We start from the raw sequence: 24641 nt of genomic DNA on the forward strand, positions 1-24641 counted from the left end.
ACCCAGATAGCATGCTTTGTGATTATTTTTTATTTCTCTCCTCCACTCAACACATTTAATTAGTCTATTCTACCTCTATAAGAAAGGTAGTACATATTCAGGAGACAGAATTGTTGTTAAAGTCTGCCTCCACCATTTATTAGCTGTGCTTCAGACAATTTACCTAATCCTCTCTAAACCTACCCTTTCTCCTCTGTAAAGTAGTAATGAAATAGTAACGCACATCAGAGTGTGGTTTTGAGAATCACATTCAATTAACTGTTTGTGCACATACATGTGTGTGTTTATTACTGTTCATAAAATGAATGAATGATGCAGATAAAATGTTAGCATTACGTTTGATGTGAAGTAAGCATTCAGTAAATGTACCCTACATTGTTATTGTCATTGCTCACCATTCAGGTTGCCAGTTCAGGCCTTTGTGTCCTCTTACTTGAGTGCTCTACACCAGGTCACCTCTGTGTTTTCACACCCTACCATCTGTTTTAACACTGTGGGCGGTTAAATTATTTTTGTACTTAAGAAAAAAAGTCCTAGAAGCTGTATATTATCTAGCAAATAGGCTGCCAATTACTCATCCTGGCCTTTTAGGACTGCTACAATTGGACTTCACACTATTATTCCAGCATTATTTCCTAGTTTGTCCATCTCACAGGGCTATGATGAGGATTAAAATAGGGAGCATATCGCAAGAAATAGCACACTATCTGGCACATAGAAAATTGTTAATTTCTTCCTGTTTATCTTTTCTCCTTTCCACTGTCTTATTTAAATAAATCCTGGATTTCAGTCCAACTGGCTCTCCCTATACATGACATATCCTTTCCTATTCCTATGCCTTTGCTAAGATTTAAGTCTGCTTTTATTTACTTATTTATTCACCAGCTACTTATTGACTACATTCTATATGTCATGTATTTTTTGGCAGCAGGGACACAGATGTTTAGGGCATCTTCTAGAGGAATATTTTAGAAAGAAAGAGCTGTGCATTAAAGATCCTAAGACCTCCATACTGAAGTAAAATTGGGGCCATGTCTATTTTGGCTTACTATTTCCAACTCTTAGAATAGAGCAATGGACAGAGTAGGAGTCTCATAATTATTTGAGAATAATGTTTGAGGAAGATAGAATGTTACACAAAAGGACAGAGGCACAAGACAGTTTGCATGTTTGATAATTACACATACTTCTGTGTGGTTAGAGAAAATGTGGTAAAACTCATGTCTGAGAGTAGTGAGATATGATGATGGAAAAAGATGCTGTAGCCAGAATATGAAGAATATTATCCATTATGCCTACAAGTTTGGACTCTGTCATGTATCTTTGAAAAGCCTGTGAGGGAGTTTAAATAGGATTGTTACATGCTACAATTTTATTTTAGAAAGGATATACTGTTAGCAGGGTAGCAAGAAGAATTATAAGTGAGATTACAGGCATGGACATGAGCTGTGAGCCTATTGCAACAGTAAAGCACAGAATGTGGGGACCTGAATTAAAAATGGGATTGGAAAGATTTAAGACCTATTACTATGGTAAAATAAACAGTACTTGGTAACTGGATATGGAGAGTAAAAAGAAAGGATGAGTCCTGAGTTCTGCCCAGCCTGCAAGGCCCAGCTGAATTATAACCTATTTTAACTTACTCACCTCACTACTCGTTAAAATAAATACCTATTTTTTAGTCTTATAAATGCCATATATGCCTTTCTTATATTGTTGATTTCTTTTTACTGGTAGTTATTTATGTGCATGGCTAAATTTCCTCACCAAACTGGGAAGGCCCATAATGTAATATCTTTGTTTTACCTCCATATCCTAAGCTATACTGAATGGTCAGTAAATATACAGAGTATTAATTAATGCCATACATTTTATCACCCCCAGGGAAAAAATCTAGGTTAAGTATATAGTTGAGACATTTTTATATTTCAAAATGAAACTAGTAGTTGCATATAGGTGAAGTTTTAAAATTTTCAAAAGTACTTTAATCCTAAAAATCAAAATGAGTGATTGCCAGAAAAGATTCATAGGAAGAAATTTTAAAGAGAAATCAGACCATATTGTTTCCAAATTCAGATGAGAACTTACTATTAAAAATCTCACACAGATTGGAAGTGACTAATCAACATTAGGAAAATGCAATTTGAAGATCTGCCCTCATACTATTCATCGCTAAAATGTTTTTGTGTCCAATTGTAGCAGTGTTATGCCAGTGTAGAAGTTTCAGTGATTAGAACTGTTGGATTGGAAAAAATAACATCTAATTATCTAGTCTGTGCAGGATGATCTTGGGCAAATCGCTTGATTTCTGTCAGTCTCTGCTTTCAGTAGCATACTTAGCTAAGTCTTAAAGTCTGTCACATAGGAGAGGTATGAAAGTGTGGTACTAGGTATACTGTAGAAAGACAGCAATGTATAATAATAGAATTAAACTAGGATTTTTTGTATGGGTTGATCACTTCATAAGTTATATAAATGTCTAATCACTATGTTGTACACCTGAAACTCATATATGTCAACTATAATTGAAAAATATGTTTTAAAAATGATGCAAAGTTCCCATATCTATATATCTTCATACTAAGAAAAAATACTTTTCAAAAAATATTTTTTTTTATTTCAGTGCAATTATATAATTTCAATGGGGGAGTATTATGAGATGAAGTAGGAAGAGCACAGGAGCTAGGTTTTAGTATTAGCTTTGCCCTCAACTAGCTATCAGCTACCCTCCTCGGGCCTTGGTCTCCTCATAAGTAAGATGAGGGGGTGGAATAAATAGTCTGTTATATCTTTTTGAGCTCTGAAATTCTATCTGTACCTTGTCCATATCAGATCCACAACTATAGCTCAACTATGCAAGTGTGACTCATCCTGGTAGAACCCAGTTGTTTCTGTGGTATTTAGAAGACCATTGGGGATAAAATGTCATTTAATTGTATTTGCTTAAAAGAGCTAACCTAAAATAATAAATGTCCATTTTCCTATTTCAAATGTAAAGGAGAGCTGATCATCAAATAAAAACATGATACTATAAGGTTATTATATGACACTATTAATTACAGATCACTATTAGTGTTCTGGAAAAGTTCTGTTCATTAATAAATTTGTAATATTAGGACTACATTGATGTTAAATGACTCAAAAGTTGGACATATTGTGATTGTTTTATATGGTTCTATGGTAATAAGTCTTATATCTTGAAGAACATATCTGAATTCATAAGCACAAATGAGTGTTGCTATCTTTATCATAATTACCATGGAGGCTGATTGTTTTTTTCATATATCATCACTAAATATATACTAAGCACCTACTATAGTACACTGAATCTACTGTATTTAATTGGTGGCAAAGTTAGAGAATTATAGTTATGAATCCACTCTTTTAAATGCTAGTTTATTATTTTTAAAATCATCTTCATTTTGATTCTGAGCCTCAACTACCTGTGCTGAGAAGCCATCAGTTTCAATTATCTCACCCCTCCCCCTCCACACACACACACACATGCCATCCAGAACTATGCAGAAGCCCTGTATCTTGTCACTAGCCAATTACCACACTTAGTTTTCCCTGAGATGCCTTTTGTTCTAACCTTTGCAGATCCTATGGGATCAAAAGGGGTCATGGAAATCTCTGGTAGTACTGGGTCCATTCTCACTCAGTTCATTATCCAGCCAGCTGCTTAAATAGGGGTACATTTTATCCCCATTTCTTAGATGAAGCTATTGAAGCTCAGAGAGTTAAAATGATTTGATCAGGGTCATACAGATGATAAGTGAAATTACCAGAGTAAACTGTTGGTATCAAATATGGGTTTGGCTTTTTAGATATATTATATCAGGTAATTTCAAATAAGGAGTTTCATATATGTTTGGCACATAAGATATACATCTGAACATATCGTTAGATGAGACACAGAGAGGATTATTTTGAAACATTCAGATTTATTGGTTTTTATAGATTTATTATGAAAAAAATGTGTCCAGTCTTCTTATTTTATTATCAACTTGTACAAATTTTTTAAAAAGTGGTCTTATGTCAAGTTAATGACCAAAAGAAGAGAAAACAAATTGGCTCCCTTTTCAATTGTAGTGCTGAGTGATTCACTATTATATTTGACTAGAGGCCCGGTGCATGAAATTCGTGCACGGGAGACGGGGGTGTGCCTAAGCCCAGGCTGCACCCTCTCCAATCTGGGACCCCTCGAGGGATGTCCGACTGCCTGTTTAGGCCCGATCCCAGTGGGCCTAGACTGCTGGCTCCAGGACTGCTGGCTCCCAACCACTCGCCTGCCTGCCTGCCAGCCTGATCACCCCCTAACCACTCCCCTGCCAGCCTGATTAATGCCTAACTGCTCCCCTGCCAGCCTGTTTGCCCCTAACTGCCCTCCCCTGCAGGCCTGGTTCCCCCCAACTGCTCTCTCCTGCAGGCCTGGGTCCCGCCCCCCCCAAACTGCCCTTCCCTGCAGGCCTGGTTGCCCCCAACTTCCCTCCTCTGCCGGCCTGGTCACCCCTAACTGCCATCCCTTGCAGGCTTGATTGCCCCCAACTGCCCTCCCTTGTAGGCCTGGTCCCTCCCAACTGCCCTCCCCTGCTGGACATCTTGTGGTGGCCATCTTGTGTCCACATGGGGGCAGGATCTTTGACCACATGGGGCAGCCATCTTGTGTGTTGGAGTGATGGTCAATCTGCATATTACTCTTTTATTAGGTAGGATAGAGGCCTGGTGCATGGGTGGGGGCCAGCTGGTTTGCCCTGAAGGGTGTCCCAGATCAGGGTGGGGGTTCCCTTGGGGCGTGATGCGGCCTGGGCAAGGGGCCTGTGGTAGTTTGCAGGCCGGCCATGCTCCCTGGCGACCCAAGTGGAGGCCCTGGTATCTGGGGTTTATTTATCTTCTACAATTGAAACTTTGTAGCCTGGAGCAGAGCCAAGCCTTCTGCTTGCTCTGTGGTGGCAGCCATTTTTGGGGGGATTTATGTATCTTCTATCACTGAAACTTTGTAGCCTTAAGTGGAGGCCTGGGCTGGCCAGGGTGTGCGGAAAGCTTGGCTTCCTCCATCACTGCGGGCAACCCTAGCCTCCTGCTCTTTCCAGCTCCGTGGCTGCCGCCATTTCTGTTTGGATTTATGTATCTTCTATCATTGAAACTTTGTAGCCTTGAGTGGAGGCCTAGGCCAGCAAGGGCAGGCAGAAAGCTTGGCTTCCTCCATTGCCAGGGAAACCCATGCCTCCCTCCTGCTCTCTGTGGTGGTAGCCATCTTGGTTGGGTTTATTTGCATATTCGCTCCTGATTGGCTTGAGGGCGTGGCTTGTGGGTGTAGCAGAGTGATGGTTAATTTGCATATTACTCTTTTATTAGATAGGATGCTAAATCCCTACCAAATTTACAAGTGGGATAAAGTATGGTGGGAGACTTTTATCTACTTGTAGATGCATAAAGTAAATATACATAGTGGGAAGAGAAATTATTTGATTTTGAGATTTAAATGTGTAATCCTAACAACCATACAAATAATAAGACTTAGGATTGGTTTAAAATTACTTTTTAAGATGATGAAAAATGGGTGTCACCATGCCTTTTGTGCTCACACTAATAGAAGTGCAAGTTTGTTATATTAACACATTTATGTTAAAAGGCAGTGCTTGTACATTTTTACCACATGAACATCACTTATATTTTACATCCCTCATCTTCTCAATTTTGATCAGAAAATTTCCTCCACATTATTCTTCAAATAGAAGTCTAACTTTTCTGAGGATTTGATCAGAGGCTGGGACTCAGCATGGTAGCTAGTATAGAAAAATCAAAGCGTAATTGTTCCTTGTTTTTGACCACTCCCCCTGAAATAAGTTATAGCATTCAGGGCAGGGAAATATTCAAATCTATTACAAGAATTTCTCTTCTTGGAATGTAAAAAAAGTTATATGTTTTAAATATTTTTAATGGTCTGGTTTATAGTGTCTGTATTATTGTTTTTATTTTCACAGTATCAGTGAAGCTTATTGAAAAGGCATGTTAATCTGAGAGCATAACTTTGAGGGGATGTGCTGACGGTGTCTTTACTTCCAAATCAGCCATAACCAACTAACTTGTTAATTCATATGTTTCTTATGGTACAGGTCTGGTTTTTGCTTACCTCTGACCCATTTTCTTCACTTTTTTTTAAATAATATATTTTTATTGATTTCAGAGAGGAAGGGAGAGAGAGATAGAAACATCAATGATTAGAGAGAATCATTGATCAGCTGCTTCCTGCATGCCCTGCACTGGGGATCAAGCCTGTAACCTGGGCATATGCCATGACCTGCAATCAAACCGTGACCTCCTGGTTCATGGGTCGATGCTCAACCCCTGAGCCGCGCTGGCTGGGCTGACCCATATTCTTTATGGCCTGGCCAAGTAAAATAGCCAAGGAGTAGATTCAGATCCAATTAACTTTATTTTGTAACTAGAATGATCCTAGCATTTAAAGATCTTCACTCCATACATTATGTCTTGCTGTCCTGAGAAAATTATTACTGGCATGTCTTTCAGTCTCAAAAGAATCTTGGTTTAGAAGAGAAATTGTGTGTCACCTTACAAATTAGGTAGATATTGCTGATATCTTTTGTCTAGACCAGTGGTTGGCAAACTGCGGCTCACAAGCTACATGCAGCTCGCAAGTCACATGCAGTTCGCGAGCCACAGTTTGCCGCTCTGTTGACTAATGAGTTTGCCGACCACTGCCTTAGGGAAAAACACTTAAAAAACATTTCAATAATGTACTAATGTCTTTAACCTGAGGTCAAAACTTCTGGGTAAGGGTAATGCCTTACCGTAAGGTCTCAGACTTTTTCTTTCTAAATCCTGGAGAAATCTAAAGGCACTGGAATTTTAAATGACTTACCCAAAGATATACAGCTGCTTAGTGGCAAAGCTAGAATTTACCCCAAGCAGTTTGACTTAAGCTTTGGTCTTTTTTCCAAGTCATATTTGTTAATTTGTCAATTTTACAGGTTAGAGTTTAAAATATTTGTCCTGTAACCATACTCTTACTGTATTCTTGAATATCTTTATGTTTAATATAAGACATTTAGAGAAATTAAGAAAAAGTGAACCACACTAATTGTAGGGAATCTCCAAATGGTGAGAAAGTGTTGGAAATATCATTACCAGCCAGGTGTTGGAAAGCATTAAGCTGGGAGCACACAGCACTGGCCAGTTTGACCTTATGGAGTGAAATGTAAATTTGTCATGAATCGGCCAGCCTGTGCCAGAGATTATCATTTTACTGATCCTCTGATCAGTCCTTTTGGACTGATCACTCACGTTTGATCCAGATCTCTTGTATAACAAATTGAACTCTGGGCAAAAATTATAATTGTTTTTGTATTTGCTATCAGCTCTGACAATTGTTATATGCTGCTAGAAATTAAGGTAGCTAACAAGAATAAATTTTATTCAAGCTAAGTGTTAAATTTTCTTTTTCTGTGTTGGTTAGATTTTTCTAGATATGACATTTGGTTCAGGAGGACACACAAGAGCCATTCTGCAGAAAGAGCCAGATATTACTCTGTATGCTTTAGACAGAGACCCGACAGCTTATGCAATAGCTGAACAACTTTCAGAATTGTATCCGTAAGTATTACTCTTATATGATTATTTAATTTGAGAGCTGAGGTTTACAGAGCTTGGTTTACCACCTTGGAATTTCTTCTCCCTTGTATGATGTTATACTTCATTCCACTAAGTCAAGGATGGGGAACATCAGGCCCACAAGCCTTATCATTTAGTCTGGCCCTGCCAAGGCATTAGGGGCAAGTTAATTAAATGTTTGACCAAATATAGTAGGCTAATTTTTAAGTTGACAATCTTGTATGGCCCGAGAAGGATGTTATAAATATCCAAATGGCCCTTGGCAGAAAAAAGGTTCTCCACCCCTGCAGTATTTCCTAATTAATTCTTTATTCCCCCAAAGAATTAATGTAAGTTATATTTCTAGTACCACTTAAAATAATGATATTATGCATTTATTATTTCTGAATTAATAAGAATAAATACAACAATGATGTTTGGATAAAATTTGATTATATGCTGAAATCCATCCATGAATAATATTTTGACAAATAACCCATAGTTTAAAAAATAATTTTATGAGTTACAATTTCCAAGAATTTAGTGGTGTAAATAAGTATGTGATAATTATGCAAAATTCATGAGGTTACATACATTAATATAATGCAATTATTTTTTCTGAATGCATTTTGAAATTCACAGGTAAATTTAGAGTTTTCTGTTACTCTGTCAGAATTAGTGAGTTTTCACTATAGAAATTTTAAAAAATATAAAATATTGTTCATGAGTGGTGAAACCATTTTCCTTTAGAACAAACTTTAGAATTAGTGTTATGTACATATGCTATGTTGTTTAAAGGCCACCAACCTGAAAAACAAAACTATCTTGGAGTTAAAATGACTATCTCCAAATACTATCTAAAGGGCTATTATCAGGAATGGGGAATTGTTCTATTGTCTCATGCTCTAGAGATTGGAATAAAGAGACATGGAATCATTAAACAGACTATGAAACCTCAGAGGGAAGGCAGGGGAGGGTGGGTGGGAAGAGATCAACCAATGAACTTATATGCATAACCCATGGATACAGACAATAGGGCGGTGAAGGCCTGGGGTGCGAGGGTATGGTGGCTGGAAGAGGTCAATGGAGGGAAAAAGGGGACATATGTAATATTTTCAACAATAAAGATTAATAAAAAGAAAGAAAGGAAGGAAGAAAAAGATAAAGAAGAAAATTGATGAGGATATCAAAGGTAAGTTTTGACCTGATGTAAACTAGCTTTTTTAGGAGTTGTAGCTCTTAACAATGAACAGGTCTCTGGTGAAAGAGCATAAGTATGAGCCTGGAAAAGCTTAATCACAGACTAAGGGTAACAATTGGCTTACTATTTTAGAATAATCTTTTTCAACCTCTTTCAGGTCTCAAACACTTTGCAGATCTATTAGTGTGATTTACTCTCCCAATTAACATGTAAAATATATACATATTTTGTTTGCAAGATCACATCTGGTTATCCTAATCTCAAGTTATTTTCTTCTAAGAAACAGATGACGAAGTGGTTTAATGGCATGGTATTTTTTTTTTTTTTTTAATCTTTCACTGTCATGCTTCAGTGTAACTTAGATGCACCTTTTTTAAAAAATATATATATATTTTATTGTTTTTTTACAGAGAGGAAGGGAAAGAGATAGAGAGTTAGAAACATTGATGAGAGAGAAACATTGATCAGCTCCCTCCTGCACACCCCCTAGTGGGGATGTGTCCGCAACCAATGTACATGCCCTTGACTGGAATTGAACCTGGGACCCTTCAGTCCACAGGCTGACGCTCTATCCACTGAGCCAAACTGGTTAGGGAAGATGCACCTTCTTTAAGACTATCTTGTAGTAGGGCATTCATGTTTGTGAAATATCTTAGGAGTCCACTTGATTATGACATTAACGTTTGTAGAATGAGTGTAGCTCTCCATTGTATTTCACTATCATAGATAAATAGAATTTTCTTATATTTTATTGTTTCTGAAGGCAATGATTCCTAGTCCAGTTGATCCAAGGAAGTTACTGATGTAAAGTATAGCATAGGGGGAATATAGTCAAATCCTATCTAATAAATGCCTGATATGCTAAGTGTCTGACTGTTCGACTGTTCGACCAGTCGCTATGACACGCACTGACCATTAGGGAGCAGATGCTCTGACCAGTAGGTTAGTTTGCTGTTGGGGTCCGGCTGATCGGAACTGGGATAGATGGACGAGACACGCCCTGGAGCCATCCCATGGTCCCTACCCGGCCCTGATCATGCACTGGTGGGGTTCCTCGGCCTGGCCTGCAACCTCTCACAGTCCAGGACCTCTCGGGGATGTCAGAGAGTCAGTTTCAGCCCGATCCCTGTAGGCCAGGCCGAGGGACCCCACTGGTGCATGAATCGGTGCACTGGGCCTCTAGTGTTGTAACTATATGTTGTATCAGATGGGTACTTGAATTACTGGGGGGATCACTTTGTAAATTATATAATTTTCTAACCACTGGTTGTATACCTGAAACTAATATAAGATAATATTAAAAGTCAGTTGTTAATGAAAAAAATAAAAAAATAATTTTCAGATAGTCAAAATATATAAAAATATGAAAATAAAAGCCCCAAAGAAAATTGATGAGATTATATACACAATCTGAGAGTAAGAAACTTTAAATCAATATTAGAAATTATAAATATGTAAAAATAAATAAAATATCTAACTATATAACATTTTAAAAAATATATGGCAAAAGTAATGCAAAATATCAATCAGTTACTAGTAATTAGGAAAAGAAATATTTGTCATTTAGACAAGCATGTCCAACTTACGGCCCACAACAAATATTTTTTTGCGGCCCAGCCAATATAACGGTATGTAAGAAACATTTTAATAAAAATTTCATAACTTAACTTTTACAATATCCTGTTATACATAATTATTAAGAATGAACTACAACGTTTCACTAATGACTGATTACTATAATCGTGTTGCATTCATTTCCCTTACACGCCTTATGCGCAGGCGCAGTATTTCTCTCCACTAATACTAACAGCAAATATTTTAGCAGCTGATTGCCACATCATTAGTCTTGGACTGACTTGTTTGGTGTGCGCAACAGGAAGTATGTCGCTTTCGGAGATAAAGAAAAATAAGTTTATTTGCGCTACGCTTATTAATTTATGCAGTTAATTCAGTGTCTGGTAAGTTAATGTTCAAGAAAAAATATTAATTTTTATTAAAATGTTCTGTTATTTTATGTTAATGATTACTCATTTATTTCAGCCCTTTGTATTTAGAATGTCCTTATCGAAATCTATGTTTCTATGAAAATTGAAGCTTTTGTTTTTTTGTGGCCCACATAAACTTAATTCTTGTTTATTTGGCCCGTGTTAGCCTTTGAGTTTGACATGCTTGATTTAGGGGATAGATAATGTAGGGGAGGAAAAATATAGTTTTCCTGTACTCTGCAACAAAAGACAGATTAAGATGAGAATAGCATTTTAAGTTATTTAATGAGTTTCACCTGACAGGAGAGCCTTCATAAGGAAATGAAGACTGCAAGACATATTTAAACTTAAGCATTTATAGTATTAGGTTTGATGAAGAGTGGGAAGTTATGGAAAATTATGCAGGACAAAAGGTACGTGCTAAGTGTGTAGTACACTGAGGGAAATATAGCAAACCACTTAATTCAGATTTCTTTCCATCCCTTCATCTTCAGAGATAAGGAGGCTTCTTTTCTCTGGGTATATGGAGGGCGTCTCTCACATAGTGGTTGACCTATTTCAGGGAAAGGTATAAAATTCTTCTTGTACGTGCTGTTTCTCAAATTCCTTCAATTTAATATATTCAATGTGCCAAGATGCCATATTTTTATGTAGTGTGTCCTGAACCCCATCAATATTATTATATAAGAATTCTTTCAAAATTGATAAGACAACAAAATTCAATTTGAAAAATGGACAAAAAATATAGAAGGGTCATTCACAGAAGATATGGTATAAAAGGATTCTCCACATCAGTAGCAATGATGAGGGAAATGAAATAAAAAATAATGGTATATATAAATACACTTCTCAGACAGGAAGGACATTATTTTGAAAGGATATGGGGACAAGGATATGCATCCATTTTTCATAGACATCTTTTAAAATAAAAATAAAATACATAACCTACTTAGAATCTATTCCATATAACTAAAAGAATCAATATCTACGAAAAAAATCCTTAAACTTATTACAGACTTTGTATATGTATTGCTTGTATATATGATCATGGAGAAGTTGAGAAAGAAAGAATTTGTGGTAGGGGGAGTGTGGAGGAGAAAACAGTGGTTAAAAAACAAACCTAGATATGGTATGATCACATATTTGATATATGTGTGAAGTAGAAAATTCCAAGCAATGCTATATATTATTTATGAATACCTACATATGTAGTTATGGTATAAAAATATGCATGAAAAATATGCATGAAAAAGAAAAACACAAATTTAGGCCAGGGATAATTTCTAGGGATAATGATTGGATAAATGGTTGTTGGTTGGTTGGTTGGAAGGATGGGCAGATTGGATAGATTGATTATCTTCTTAAAAATCCATATGTAATTACAACCTGTAGTAAAGTGCACATTAAAGGAAATATTTTGTCATTTCAATGTGAACATCTTTTGAGGAAATATAGTAATTTCTTTATTTCATTTATTTATTTTGCTGTTGTCAAAGAACTTATTCTTCTCCTGAAAAATCTTATGTTCTTTACTCTGTCAAAACTGAAGTCAAAAATAGAAACTAACATTTTCACAGAAAACTAAGCAGTTCATAGGAAGGCTGAATTTTAGGCTAACCCATTTTAGCTCTTTCAGAAAAGATGACATGTCAGATCACCTGTTGTTTAAAAATGGAAACTTTTCCCCATTGCCTCTGAAGAATGTACAAGAGGAAACACGTTTAAATTGAAGCAGTGGGGTGTTGGCTGACTTTTACCACTATGGAAAATGGATGTTAGAAGACAATTTTTTAAAAACAATGTTTCTCTTAAATTGAGAAATAATATATGCTTAGTGAATTTAGAGAATATAGCCACGTATGAAGAAAAAAAGTCATAATCAATTCCATCATTTGACTATAATTTTAAGCAGAATATAAAAATGTAATAAGCTATTATTTTCAGTAGTTTATAAAGTAGATGTATTCATTGGGGTAAATCTGTAATATCTAGAAAAATATTGAACTCATAATTTCACCAACTTCATCAGTAGCAATGATTTTATGTATTTAATTCTATCTTCTTCATTGTCAATATTTCATTATACTGTATACTAGAGGCCTGGTGCACGAATTCATGCATGGATGGGGTCCCTCGGCCTGGCTGGTGATCGGAACCAATCGGGGCCGGCCGCGGATAGGGACCGTGGGATGTTGGCAGGCCACAGGAGGTTGGCTGTGGGAGCACCCTGACCACCTGGCCGTCCAGGGGGGAGGGACCGTGGGAGGTTGGCTGGCCATGGGAGGTTGGCTGTGGGAGCGCACTGACCACCAGGGGCAGCTCCTGTGTTGAGCTTCTGCCCCCTGGTGGTCAGTGTGCGTCATAGCTACCAGCCGGTCATTGGGTCATAACGATTGCTTAGTCTTTTATATATATATATATATACACACACACACACACACACACACACACACACACACACACACTAGTGGCCCAGGGCACAAAATTCATGCATGGGGGGGTTCCCTCAGCCCAGCCTGCACCCTCTCCTATCGGTCATCCCTCTCGCAATCTGGGACCACTGGCTCCTAGCTGCTTACCTGCCTGCCTGCCTGATGGCTCCTAACTGCCCTCCCCTGCCAGCCTGATCTCACCCCTAATTGCTCTCCCCTGCCAGCCTGATCACCCCTAACTGCCCTCCCCTGCCGGCCTGATCTTGCCCCCAACTGCCCTCCCTTGCCGGCCTGATCTCACCCCCAACTGTCCTCCCCTGCCGGCCTGGTTGCCCCCAACTGCCCTCCCTTACCAGCCTGATCTTGCCCTCAACTTCCCTCCCCTGCCAGCCTGATCTTGCCCTCAACTGCCCTCCTCGGCCAGCCTCATTGCCCCTAACTACCTCTGCTTCAGCCCCCAACCCCATGGCTTTGTCCGGAAGGAAGTTGGACGTCTGGAAGATGGCCGGTCAACCCGGTCTAATTAGTATATTACCTTTTATTAGTATAGATAGATTATATAGGATAGGATTGCTTAAATGGGGTGGGGGGGGAGCATTTTTCAGCAGGAGGAGATGCTCTTGGCAGACAAAAATACATAATCTCTATATCTGGACTGATAACCAGCCATATGTACTATAATGCCAACTGGTCATTAAAAAATTGAACTGCTTTCTTACACCTTACAATAAATAGCTGTTGCCCTTAAAACCCCTCCTCAGCCCACACCTTAGGCTGTGCCTTTACAGTTCAACCAGATTTGGTTCTGATTGGTTGGTTTCTATGCCAGTCAGCCTCAAAAGCTCCTCCTCCTAGGCATCCATTGGCTCCTCGCAGTTCACCCAGATTTGTTTCTGATTGGTTGGTTTCTATGCCAGTCAGCCTCAAAAGCTCCGCCTCCTAGTTATTCATTGGCTCCTTGCCATTCACCCAGATTTGGTTCTGTTTGGTCAGTTTCTATGCCAATCAGTGTCTCAAAGCCTATCTCCAGGCCTGATCAGAGAGGCGGGGCTGATCAGCAGCCCCCAAGGCTGCTGGTGAGGCCTGGAGAGAAAGAGAGGCAAGGGCTGATCACCAGCTGCAATGGAGGCTGCGGATCAGACCCTGCTTCTCTCTCCGGGCCTCTCTCTGGGCCTGATCCACAGCCTCTTCGGCAGTTAGTGCTGTGTCGCCACGCCTGCAGCAGCGGCAGTCAGTGACTGCAGGGCTGACTCCCAGTGTTCAGTTGTCCGTTTTGTCATTTTGGTCATTATGGACCCTGGCTATTTATGTATATAGATACTCTTTCTTGTTTGAACTTTCTTGGCTATTTTTTTCTTTTTATATGTCTAAAATGTTAGAATATCTAGGCCAACTTTAAGAAACCATTTTGATCAATTGTATTAAACATAATTAATTTAGAAAGAATTGACATCTTCATTCTTGATCCCAATCCAGAAGCATACATGTCTTTTCATTTATTACAGTGTTGTGTATTACTTACTAATATTTTTAATTAAAATAATAAAATACAGAGAAGTACTGAGAAAAGATTAAAATATTTGATTATCATACCACCAATATTAACAGTTTGGTATATATTTTCTTCTAATCATTTGAGTTATATATGTATATGCACTCATGTATATGTATTTTTCCCAAAAATTAATTCAATGTATACATCATGAGCACATTCATATTTCATTAAATTATGTAAAAGAATAATTTTTTTGGTTTAGAGTATTTCCTTTATGAAATTATAAATTTATTAGAATTCTAAAATTCTAGCACAGTCTTATCCATGTTCATGTTACTCTCTTTTAAATCTTCCTATGCTATATTATTTTAGATGTACTTCCTATAAACAACAAATACCAGATGTACTTTGTGTAAACAAATCTGAGTATGTTTTCTGTAAAAGAGTAATTAAATCTGGATATGTTTGCTCTTTCTATGTCACCTTGTTTCAGATTTTTTATTTTAGTATTTCATGAAATTTTCTTTGACTTTAAAAAATTTTATCTATTACACATGTATAAATACTTGGTTTTGCCTTTTCTATAACACTTTTGATGATATATTCCTTTTATTTTTTAATTTACTACTAGTTATCATTTTTTAAGGTTAAACGTATTTAAACAGTTCTTATTGTTAACTACACAGAATAAGATAATTTTTTCCATTAACCACCCCCATGTAAGGTAAGAAATTAACACTAATTTTTATTTATCTTCTTTTTTACCCTACTTCTTGGCTTTTAAAATATTACTTTGAATTTTAAAATTAATACCTATAATTGTAATAATTTTTAATTAGCAGTTGCATTGGTTAGCAGTCATACCTAAAATAATTACTTACATTTAAATCATTTCAATGCACCCACTAGCCTTTTTATAATACTACTAGAGGCCCGGTGCATGAATTCGTGCACAGGTGGGTTCCCTCTGGGTGGCCTGCAGGGATTGGGCCAAAACCTGCAGTCCAACGCTGCCTGCAGCTCCTAACTGCTGCTCCTGCTCATCCCGGCCCCACTGTGCCTGCCGCGGGCTCACGCCCAATCAGTCCCAATCGGGAGAGGCTCTTTCCTGCCACAGCAGCGGCCAGCCATGAGCCCTGTGTCTGGCGCCCTCCCAAGGGGAGTGGCCTGTGGGATCGGGCTAAAACCAGCTCTCAGACATCCTCTGGAGGGTCCTGGATTGCGAGAGGGCGCAGGCCAGGCTGAGGGATCCCACCAGTGCATGATCAGGCCAGGGAGGGACCACAGGAGGGCTCCAGGGCATGTCCAGCTCATCTTGCTCAGTCCTGATGGGTCCGGACCCCAGGAGCAAGCTAATGTACCGGTCAGAGCATCTGCCCCCTGGTGGTCAGTGCATGTCATACCAACTGGTTGACCAGTTGACTGTATGCACCCTGGTGGTCAGTGTACACACATATACAAAAGGGAAATATCTCTGCCTTTATCTGCCTGAAACTGTGTTCCTTATGCTTTCTGACCTGAGCAACAACTTGATTTAGCATAGCATTTGGGGAATTTTATAGCTATTACTCTTTTTCTTCTTACATGTAGTTTTGCGCAGAAGCCTGAGGGCAGCCCAGTTTATTTTTCCTTTCTTGGGTAATCTGTTTCCCCACCAGGCTGCTTCTTTGAACATTTTTGATATTCACAAATTTCAGTAAGAAATACTACTAGTTGGTCTCTTTTCATTAAATTTTAATGTTCTCTGTGAACAATGGGTCAGGTCTTTTCTCTACAAAGGAGTTTTTGTGTTAGTTACCCCCACTCTTTTTCTGTTTTCTATCCTATTAGCACTTATTTGTTGGTTGAAGTTGGTATTACCTATGCCGTATGTCCTTTATTTCCTCTCTTAGTGCTTTCTGCTGCTTTTTACTTTGCCTCAGGATTCCAGAAAATCTCTTCAAGGTTATTCTATGTATTACATATTTGGTTTTTACAGTTTTGCTTAAATTTTATTTATTAAGTTTACAGTCTTGTTTAAGTTTTATTTCTGCTATTGAGAGTTATCTTTCCTAGCAGTCTCAATTGATTCATTGACCTGTTCTATTCTGCCAGTATCTTTTTATTTCCTTTTGTTCCATCATTTCATTTTTATGCTTTATCTCATAGTCAGTTTTCTTGAAATTTATGGAATCCAAAATATATGTATTCTAAACTTTTCTCTGTTTTTTTTTTGTACTAAATCTTTTTCAAAAGTATGGTTTTACTCTGTATCTTGAGGTCAGAGTTCTCCCTTTTTTGTTTCTCCTTCATGATCTTTTCATAGGCCCCATCTTGGTTGTGTATTTATGTGTTAGTTTTTACTATTTGGATAGATTCTCCTTTTACCTGCTCATTGTTTAGTCACGTGGGACTGAAACTTCACTTCAGATTTTAAGCTAGATAGTTACTTGAGATACACAATCTCTTATTGCAAAAAATCTTAGCACTTGGAAATTCTTTTTTAGAATCTTCCAATAGGAGAAGGGTTCTATTTTTCTTTTTCTTTTTACTGGAGAATGCACTTCATAAAAGCTACTACTCTTATGTATTACTTCTGTGGCTCTTCCAGCCTTCCAATTCTATAGAGATTCTAGAGCAGTGATTTCCAACCAGTGTGTTACAGGAAATTTTAAAACATGCGATACCTGACTATTTAGTCGGGGCACTGACCTCTTTTCCCTTAGATTGTCAAATTTAAAAAAAATGACAACAACCAACACAACAATAGCTGTCTGGGGTGAATGAATCAAAATTATACTTTTTTTTTTTGTCAGATCAGCAAAAAATACATTTTTTGGTGTGTCACAGAGTTTTAGTAATGTGTGCCATGAAATGAAAAAGGTTGAAAATTGCTCTTCTGAAGAGATTGTTCATATCCAGGGCACATTTTGATAGCACCTATCCATTTCTTCCCTTGGTATTATTGTATTATATAAATTAGAATTTCTAAATGAATGTAATAATAAAGGTATTAGTGGCTGGATATGAGGAGGTGGTGGGGTAAAATGGCCCCAGAAGCCTCAGAGTACTCCTGTCTATACAGTTTAAATGATTCCTTGAGGGGCTCTCTCATCTCTCTGAGGCATTGAGTGCAATGGGACATTTGTAACCTTTAAACTGACTTCATGGTCTTGAATCTTACCTTTGGTAAAAGAGATATTTTTCCAGTATGCTGCCACATCCTTGAGGAACATTTTTAGTTATTAAAACTATTTGAATTTCCATAGTTTTGTTTATTTTCAAAAAAAATTAAATAAATATCAATAATTAACCTCCATCTTTTCTATTAAAGTTTGTTCCATGGTCATTACATTGGAGAGTTAGAAGTATATTTACCTATGTGGTATATCTATTTAAAATTAGCCATATGACCTATGCTAAGTTGTGTAGTCTGTTCTCTAGCACTTGAAGGTTACCATTTACCTTCTCTTCCTTTTAAACCACCATTTTAAAAAATGTGGTTACATTCATGCAGACAGCCAGGCCAAAGGCAAGTCTAGACCTCATGGCTTCAGGCTTGTTACTTGTGTTCTTCCTAACACAAAGAATTTAGTACAATCAATTTAGTCACATTCTTTAGCAGAGCCTGGACTCAAACCCAGGCATTTTTGTCTCCAGGGCCAGTGTAAAAGTCATGTAAAGGAATACACTGTCTTAAACAGTCCTATCTGCGTAAAATTTAGACTGCCAGGATAAGATATGAGACACAGCTGTTATTAATCTTACTAACCATAGGAGGTCAATTCTGCTATGCACCGTCAAAGTAAAAGAATTTTTATAAATATAAATAAGCATGAAAAACAAAACTTGGAAAAACTAACCAGACCATTTTGAACTATTGATGATGGTCTGTCACCTTTTCACTATTTTGGGTAACACAAATGTAACTAAAACAGGATGTTGTATTTTGCCCCACTGAATACTATTAAATATGACCTTTGCCCAAGAGATATCAGTCTTGCAGGATGAAGGTGTTTCAGGAGGTAAAAGTACTCTCTGGTTTTCTAAACATTTAGTTCCAAGACTTGAGAAAACATGTATCGTACTAAGTAGTTTTCAATCAGTCTCACAGGTCTAGAGGTTCCAAGGGGATTAGGACATAATGTCCATGCCTTAATAGGGCTTATGATGTAAGCAGAAAATGGACAGGAATCAGATAATTTCACAATTAAAAATTGTGGTTATGGTTAAGAATGAGTACAGTATGTCTTTTTTTTTTAACTTTTTTTAAAAAATTAATTAATTAATTTTTTAATTGTTTGAAGTATTACAAATAGTAGTACCTATGTCTCCTTTTTTTTTTCTCCATTGACCTCCCCCCGGCCTCCCCTTCCCCCCGGTACATGCCTTTACTTTGCCCCCCCCCCACCCCCCAGTATCTTTTATCCATTGGTTATGCTTATATGCATGCGTACAAGTCCTTCGGTTGATCTCTTACAGCCCCCCCCCCCCCAACCTCCTCTGCCTTCCCGCTGTAGTTTGACAGTCTGTTTAATGCTTCTTTGCCTCTGTATCTATTTTTTTCCCCATTTCTTTCCTTTAAAAAATCTTGCATCTGCAGACTAGAAATAAACATATAATAACAAAAAATGTTTGAGTCCCAATTTCAATGTCCAACAATTCTGAGTCCCCATTTCAATGTCAAACAGTTCCTTAAGTGTACATGATATCTGGATGGTGGGCACATGGTGGCAATGCAGGTCCGACCCTCTCTGGTTTGGTCCTAGGCAACCTGCTGCGTCGCACAGCTGCTGACTGCTAGCGTGGCAAGGCGTCGTCAGCGTCTTCCATCTCTGGACTGTTTCTCCTCTTGTCTTCGTGGTTGGAGCGAGTACAGTATGTCTTAAACGTTATATGAGTACAGTGTATACTAAGAGCAATATGTTCTAATCTAATCTAGAACATCTGGAACAACTGCCTGAGTATCTGGATTCAGATCAGGACCTGAAGTATTAATGACTGTTAGGTAGGTAAAGAGGGAGCGATGATGGAGTGAGATAGACAGCATTTATAGTAGTGAGGACTGAATATTCCAAGATCTTTAGAAGGAAAGAGAATGCCATATTGAAGGAACTATAAAATGAGCAGTGTGAATGGATGGCAGAGAGAAGAGGAGTGGCTAGATTTTAAGTTAGGGCCAGATCATGTAGGACCTTGTTAAGGATTTTGAATTTTACCTTAGCATTTGGGAAGGCACCACACTGTTTGAAATAGGAAATTGACATGATCATATTTACATTTTTTAACAAATTAGTCCACCTATTCTATGAAGAAGGGTTAGAGAAGGCTAAAATTGGAAAAGATTCAGTTAAATCAATGAAAAGGCTAGAAATTGCCACTCTGATGGTGTTGGGCCTTGAAGAATTTTTTTTTCCTGGTCATCATAGTAGAAATTGTACTTTGCTTTAATAGTCCCTGGCTTCCCATTTTAATGAGATTCTAAAAGAATAAAATAGTTCATTTCAAAGTAAAATTATGTTGCATATTTATAGGTAAAACTAAAATTAATATCGTGACATTAAAGAATTTAATATTGAAACCCTTCAAGAATTTCCACTTATCTGACTTGGCCAATACAGGGGAGACAAGGAGTAAATAAGTAGATCCAATCCTGCCACATTCTCAAGTCCTCCAGGATCCTGCATTTTCACAGAAGATTTTTGGTGATTATCTTCTCTCCAGAAGCTGCTCCACCTCTTGTTTTCCCTCTCTCGGGGAATGGTTACCTAGGAAAAACACATTCATTCATTGGGTGAATGACCCTGGGCACTGGTCTCACTTAATTATTTCTACTCCCTAACCCCTTGTGTGTAATCAGCAGTAAGGGTCTTTCAGTTCTACCTCAAGTCTTGGCAACTTTAATATTTGACCTCTCCTTTTCTTCTTCACCATGCAATTCTGGAGCCAAACTTCGTTTATTTTTTGTTTTTGTTTTTGGTGTGTTTTTTGTGTGTGTGTTTTTTTTTAATCCTAGCTCTGCAATTTACTCACTGTAAAATTTGAAATAAATTACTTAGCCTCTCTATTCCTCAATTTCCTTATCTTTAAGATAGGGATAATAATAGTACCTACCTCCTAGGAATGTTGTGAGGATTGGACCTAAAAGACTGTTTAGTACATGCTTTTAGTGTGTCATGAAATAATTTTATTGGGTCTATATCAGCATTTTATGGAATGGAATAAATTGTGAAATTTCATTGTATATCACATGAAGTTAAATTAAATATTGCTTCCTATGAAATAATATATATGTATACAGATATACACACATATATGGTGTTTTTGTATATGGGATTGCTGATAAACCACATTTCTGATTATTTTACTGAACAATGTTTAGAAAACTACCATACCATATGGCTACATTCTACATATTTGTTCATATGATATACTAAATGTATATCATTGAAGCAATAATAAAAACTTTGTCTAATGCATGTCCATATTTCTAGGGCCTAGATCTGTGCTTGGAATATATATGGATGTTAACAAGTGTTCATGGTTCAAATAAAACAGAAACCAATGGTGTGGATGACAGTTATACTTTCTAGGATCCTGTTGCCTGGAAACACTAGTTTGTCTAGATAATTAGAACCCTCTGAAAACTACCATCCCTTAACTTGTACTTTTCCTAACTTTCTTGCAGTGAATGAGATAGAATCAGAAATATATAGACACCTATCATGAAGAAAGGACACTTAGTTGGGGAGTAGAATAGAATTTTATAGTAAGAGATAAAGGCAAAATGTATATAATCAAAATATTTACAGTGTGTCATAGAAAAGGAATGAATTTTTCTCCTGATTTAGGATTATAATAACACAGATGGTCTCCCAATTTATGATGTTTTGGCTTGTGATTTTTCAACTTTATGATAGCGTAAAAACCATTAACACATTCAGTAGAAAATGTATTTTGAATTTTGAATTTTGATCTTTTCCTGGGCTAGTTACATGTTGTCCAATACTCTCTTGCAATGCTGGGCAGTGGCAGTGACTACAGCTCTAGTCAGCCACACGATCGCAAGGGTAGACAACCCATACTCTATAGTGCACTGTGCTGCCAGCATCTTTTTGACATTATGTTTTGTGTTTTCACATCCCATTGTGTCTCCAAAATGCCTATTTTATCTACTGCTTCTGGTGTTAAGAAGAGAAAAGGCAATTACTCCAGATGAAACTCAAGATAATTCCCAACTATAGGTTAATGTAAGTACTTGGAGCAGATTTCAGGTAGGCTAGGCTAAGCTATTATGTTCAATAAATTAGCTGCATTAAATGCTTTTTTAACTTACAGTATTTTCAACTTATGATGGAGTTATTGGGACGTACCCCATCATAAGTCACGGAACATCTGTATCTTGGAGAAGGGATGATGAACAGTCTCAGAAAGGTACCTTATTCCACGTTTACCAAATGAACTGCTTTTCTCAGTTTTCTTCTCCTCCTATTTATTGAATTTACTGGGGTGACACTTGTTAACAAAATGATGCAAGTTTAAGATGCACAATTCTACAACACATATGTTGAATCTAATGAACAAAATAAACTAATAAACTTCCATCAGTTTTTAAAGGCAACTCTTATTTGTCTGAACTCTGACCAGATGTGCTGGATTGTCTCCATTTGCCCCTAGATTCTCTCTCCAACCTCATTCACACCGATCCTCAGAAATAGACTTCTGTGATTTATTTAAGGCTTCTGGTTGGGTTCAGTGAATGGGAAGCCCTGGCAGGAAATCAGATGGCAGAGGAAAGATAGGTCAGAGTGCATGTTAGCAGTGGCCAGATTGCTCTTCAAACATCATTGTTTGTAGGCTTCTTCTCCCCCTGTAGCTTTAAATGTCAAAAAACGAACAGAAGACTTCTCCTATGTGCCTCCTGTTCTTTGGATCTCCTTTTATATTCATACTAGAGGCGTGGTGCACAAAATTCATGCATGGAAGGCGGGGGGGGGGGGAGGTGTCCCTCAGCCTGGCCTGCGCCCTCCCTCTCGCAGTCGGGGAGTCCTTGCTTCTTACCGCCTGCCTGCTTGCTGCTCCTTAGCATTGCTGCGGAAGTGGGAGAGGCTCCCACCACCACCACTGCACTCACTAGCTGTGAGCCCAGCTTCTGGCTGATCGACAATCCCCCTGTGGGAGCGCACTGACAACCAGAGGACAGCTCCTGCATTGAGCGTCTGCCCCCTGGTGGTCAGTGTGCATCATAGCAACTGGTTGTTCCACCATAATGGTCGCTTAGGCTTTTATTATATAGATGCTACTTTCAGGAAACTACATTTTCCTCATTGAAGAAGGTTAAACATTTTCCAAGGTTTAATTTTTAGCCCCTTCTTGTTCTGAAATCTGGAAATTCTAGAAGGTTGACTCCTGAGTTGTGTTCATTACCTATACATTTAAGTTCTTATTAATTATTGAACTTATTACTGGCATGAGGAGACAGAGTCTACTAGTGATTATTTCAAATAAACTCCTTGGTTTTTGTTTTCTGACAATACAAATTTAACTATAGACCTATATAATTAACACCTTTAAATCTATTCCCAAGTGGTGTTATAGATTTATTTCTTCAGTCAGGAGATTTGACTTAAAAATTTAAAAAAATTGATTCATGGAAGTCAACATGTATATTTGGAATGCAAATGATATTTCGTATTATGATAACTATGAAAAAATGAATTACCTCTTCACAGACTTAAGATAAACCATGTTTATTGTCTATAACATTTGAATATACCCATGTAGTACCAGGATAAGAATAGCAGCTTGTTCAATATAAGTATGACTACACCTAGAAAGGCTTCATTTTATTTTATCTTGGGTAAACAATAAATATTTAGAGACATATTTTATTACATATGAGAAAATTTTAGTAAAACCCTTTATGTTTGGGCTTCTGAGTTATTAAAAGAATGAAAACAATAGTTGTATTTTCTCTAACATCATAAACTAAGTCAAAATAAGGTTGCTCTAATTACAATGTATAATCCTACTGTTCTCTACACCCCCACTTTTGACTGATATTTAAAGTAAAACTGAGACAAACAGCCGCTGAATTGGATTATCTACTTTAGCATTTTATTCTTGTTTCCTGAGAGAATACAAGCTAAATTTAATGCACAATTCAACATTCATTTTACTGCCTGCTGTGTATGGGGAATTAGGCTTGGCATGGGGAATGTTCAGAAGCTCAAGGTAAGGTCTCTGTACAGCAGCAGAGAGCTCATTATCTAATACATAGACAGGTAAACCACTAACGAGATCAGGTAGGTAAATCTGGTAGGGAAAATCCCGAATGTATTCTAAACCCCAAATAAGTTATTTGGGGGACATTTATTCTTATTTTCCCTGTCAGCGTTGTTTGTTATTCATTTAATTCAATTCGAGGAACTCTATTTTGTTGCAGATATAAAACCACATTTTTTGGAAGATAGCTGGATAAAAAGAGCACTATAATTCTTTCCTACTTTGTGAGGGAAGACAGGTATTAAATAGATATTTACAATAAAGAATATGAGTGTCAGGATCCAAAAGCATTAGATATTAGGGAAATAAGTTTTTATAGCATGGAAGAGCTGTCTGTATGCAAATAAAATACCATTGCTACAAATATTTACAAAAGGGAAGATTACTTTTTCAAAGACATATTATGGACACTTCATAGGACAAGTAAAATGTCTGTAATAACAAGTTATTACTGGTCATGTTTAATAAGCTATTCAAATAATACTTATATTTAGAAGCTTGGTAAAATTGCATGGTAAAATTCTTATACTCTTTCCCTGATGAAGCATAGATTTACAGATAATGATAAATTTTTGGCTTACCACAGGAGACTGTTGAGGATTTGGCCTTTGTCTTTTTTCCAGATTCATCCCCTATGACTCCACACCAGT

General features: G+C 37.4%; 1 protein-coding gene across 2 annotated transcripts in view; it reads left to right on the plus strand.

The window, feature by feature from the left end:
* The window catches only part of METTL15 (methyltransferase 15, mitochondrial 12S rRNA N4-cytidine), a 188627-nt gene that overhangs the window by 78745 nt on the left and 85241 nt on the right, over window positions 1-24641 (plus strand). For both annotated transcript variants that reach the window (XM_080641321.1, XM_080641322.1), the window contains exon 4: window positions 7481-7617. In XM_080641321.1, coding sequence (XP_080497447.1) covers window positions 7481-7617 — 137 coding nt within the window. The remainder of the gene's footprint in view (window positions 1-7480; window positions 7618-24641) is intronic.

Source organism: Plecotus auritus (genome assembly GCF_963455305.1).
Source record: "Plecotus auritus genome assembly, chromosome: 9".
Taxonomy (NCBI): domain Eukaryota; kingdom Metazoa; phylum Chordata; class Mammalia; order Chiroptera; family Vespertilionidae; genus Plecotus; species Plecotus auritus.